The following is a 3054-nucleotide window of genomic DNA, read 5'->3' on the forward strand; positions in this document are numbered from 1 at the left end:
ATAATAATTTTAAAAAATATAAAATAAATAAAAACACAAATCTATCGTTTTACATGCATTTCTGTCACAACTCACCCCAATATCGAAGACACAGCGGGCATCAGCGATGGCCTGGGAGTAGGTCTCGGGATCAGTGCAGCCACTGCCAACATGGAAGCTGACGCCGATCACGTCCAGCCCCAGCTCTTTAGCCCGCTCCAAGAGACCGCGACAAGCTTTGAGTTGGGCCCCAAACTTCACGCTCAGACGACACACTGCCTTGGAGTCATCTGTGGCAATACGCAGCACCAGCCTGGGCACAGAGCAGAAACGGAGTTAGGGTGAAAAAAGGGAGCAAGAAGGCAGATAATATACAACTAAAGCCTATATATCTTATTGATTTAAAATGTCTCACTTGGCACTATCGTGATGGCGGGCCACTTTCATGAGTTCCACCTCGCTATCAAAGGTCATCATCTGAACCCCATGGGCAGATGCATACTTGATCTGAGAAACTTGCTTGCAGGGGTTGGCATAGATGATTCTGCTTGGATCCACTCCCAGAGACTGCACCATTTGAATCTCCGTCTAGAGGGGCATAATGCCAACAGTCAGCAAAACAAAACAAAAAAGCGCCAATCTAAAAACATAAGCTGCCAATGCAATTTCAGCTCAAAGAGAGCTTTGTTATTCTGAGAACATCTAGTGCTGTGGGAAATTTCCAGCGCACCTTGCTTGCACAGTCAAAGCCAGTTCCCAGGGATGCCAGTGTCATAACTACGGCCCGGCTATCGTTGCATTTGACAGCATAGAAGGGTGTGACGCGAGGCAGGGCCCTTGCCCAGCGCAGATGTTTCTTCAGTACATCCCCCAGGTCACAGATGTAGAAGGCATCCCTATCATCCTGTAATAGAACAAATAATTCCCATTTTCAATACACTGCAAACAATACACACCAATATTAAAAATGACACTCATTTACATCACCATGGGCTTTAGAGTCAAGTAAAAGGAAATAAAATTCAGACAATGCAATAGCAGTAACCTGAACAAGAGTGCCTTCAGAGCTGAATCCTGCTGACATTTGTCACCTAACAAATGGGGCCATCTGCGTATCCCCTGAACAATGGCAGCACAGGATGCTTACCGTCATGGATGACTCATTGATCTTTTGATCAACAATATCCCGGGCAGAGAAACCCTCCTCCAGGAAAGAGAAGTCAAACTCGTTGGGAGTGGCAGTGTTCATGGTCACAAGTTCTTTTGGTGAGTCACTAGTAAACTGAAAGGAGGGAGTGGAGGACATATTGAGAGTACATTCAGCTTTGAGAACACAGTGTCTTTAATTACTAAAGTACATAACATTCCCCACTCTTGGGAGAGTCTTAACAGAGCAAAATGCCAGCAAATACCAGTACTAAATTACATCTTTATAATGAAACAGCAGACTTGATAAGGCTTACTTGGATATGAAAGAGATGAAATTTGGTGACGGAGTTACTCAGGTGCAGAGAAGCCAAGGTGGCTCACCAGTGAAGTTAAATCCCTTCAAATAACACTCAAGGCCTGGGCCAGTGTGCGTCTTCCTAGAGTGATTATTCTGTAAACAAGATAATTTGACAGTATTTTTTAAAACATTTCCTTTCATCAAGGGGAAAAGGCTGGATCATTGAAGTCACAGAGTTATTAAGCTCAGCATTAAACACCAAATTACGAAATGCATTCTGAACTTCCATTACTACGAATTTTACATGTACAAATGTATCACAAAAATACGGATTTTCCTCTTAAAACTATTATATGCTAAAAATTGATTTCAGGCACGCCAAAGATATTCAAGTACAGAGTTTTATAAACGACGCTCCATTTTATAACTGCCATTGACTAATTGTATTGACGCCATCTGCACAGAAAAGTCATTGAAAAGCAGCGAGTGTTTAAACCCCGCCCAGTGCAGATTTAATCAAATTACAAAAGAAGATCCGCCTTTAGCTTAAAGAATGGCATGAAAATGAACCAATCGGTGACTAACAACTGACGTCAACGTGCCGGTACCGTTAGCTAGAGCTCTTCGTGCCATGAGGCGATTTAGCATCTGAAGTTAACTGGTAACGTTAACGTGGCTAAGCCACGCTAAAACAGCCCGTTTAAAGACTTGTTCAGCATAACGTTGACGGCAACACACCAAAGTCTACGGCCCTGGACATAACAGGCTAACGTGATGCCGGTTTGTTAACAAGGCTAACAGCAATACGTTAATTGCTAAATAATATTGGCTAACCAGCCGCCTGTCACACCGACCACGTCGTAATGTTAAACACGATAGCGAGTCCATTAGGAAATAAAATGACGTTATGGTGAAATAGCAAGAATACCCACCCCTACTAAGAACATAATTAGGCTATTTGTCCTCTTTAACCCCCAACAACAGCAAGTTAGTTGACCTTTGTTAGTTGAAAAGCGTTTAAATCTAAAAGCATCAAAAATGCTTGACTTACCTTAAAAAGCATTTACAAAGAGTGTGCCCATTAGACCAGAATGCTGGGATTAAAAAAAAAGTATGCAGTTCCTCCTCACAATGAAGTCCGCTGCTGGAGATGTCGGCTCAATGAGGACAGGAACTAAAGTAGGAACCGGCAAAAGACCCGACAGTATTTATAGAGAGCTCGTTACTACGGAAACGCAGCCAGCTGAAACCGGCCTCTCATCCACGTATGAACCGGTTTAGGCTTGTTACCCTTATCCACATGGTGGGGAAGACAGACAGACAGACAGACAGACAGACACGCCACTTCAGACCGCTCGATGGGGTTTTTTGTCTCCAACGTCACCTTCAAAGCAGCCAACCCTAACCCTAAACGTAATCATTGCTGCGCTGCCTGGAAGGAGACAAAAAACACCATACACCCTTCAAACCGGCCGTCTATCTAGCTATGTGAACTAAGCATTTCCACTAGACACGCCACCATAACATTAACAGGACTGTCTATAGCCCTATGGTCTAGTCTGGCCCCAGTTCCGTTGAGTTGTTGTTGAGGTTTTTTGACCCACTTGATAGGATTAAAGGAGATTACA

General features: G+C 43.5%; 1 protein-coding gene across 1 annotated transcript in view; it reads right to left on the minus strand.

Annotated features, from left to right (window-relative positions):
* The window catches only part of odc1 (ornithine decarboxylase 1), a 5229-nt gene extending 2482 nt beyond the window's left edge, over nucleotides 1-2747 (minus strand). The window contains exons 1-6 of the mRNA XM_032500042.1: nucleotides 2478-2747; nucleotides 1443-1579; nucleotides 1127-1261; nucleotides 710-883; nucleotides 395-567; nucleotides 76-292 (exon numbers count right to left, since the gene is read on the minus strand). Coding sequence (XP_032355933.1) covers nucleotides 76-292; nucleotides 395-567; nucleotides 710-883; nucleotides 1127-1228 — 666 coding nt within the window. The 5' untranslated portion in view covers nucleotides 1229-1261; nucleotides 1443-1579; nucleotides 2478-2747. The remainder of the gene's footprint in view (nucleotides 1-75; nucleotides 293-394; nucleotides 568-709; nucleotides 884-1126; nucleotides 1262-1442; nucleotides 1580-2477) is intronic.
* Nucleotides 2748-3054: the final 307 nt, after the last annotated feature.

Source organism: Etheostoma spectabile, chromosome 20, assembly GCF_008692095.1.
Source record: "Etheostoma spectabile isolate EspeVRDwgs_2016 chromosome 20, UIUC_Espe_1.0, whole genome shotgun sequence".
Lineage (NCBI taxonomy): Eukaryota > Metazoa > Chordata > Actinopteri > Perciformes > Percidae > Etheostoma > Etheostoma spectabile.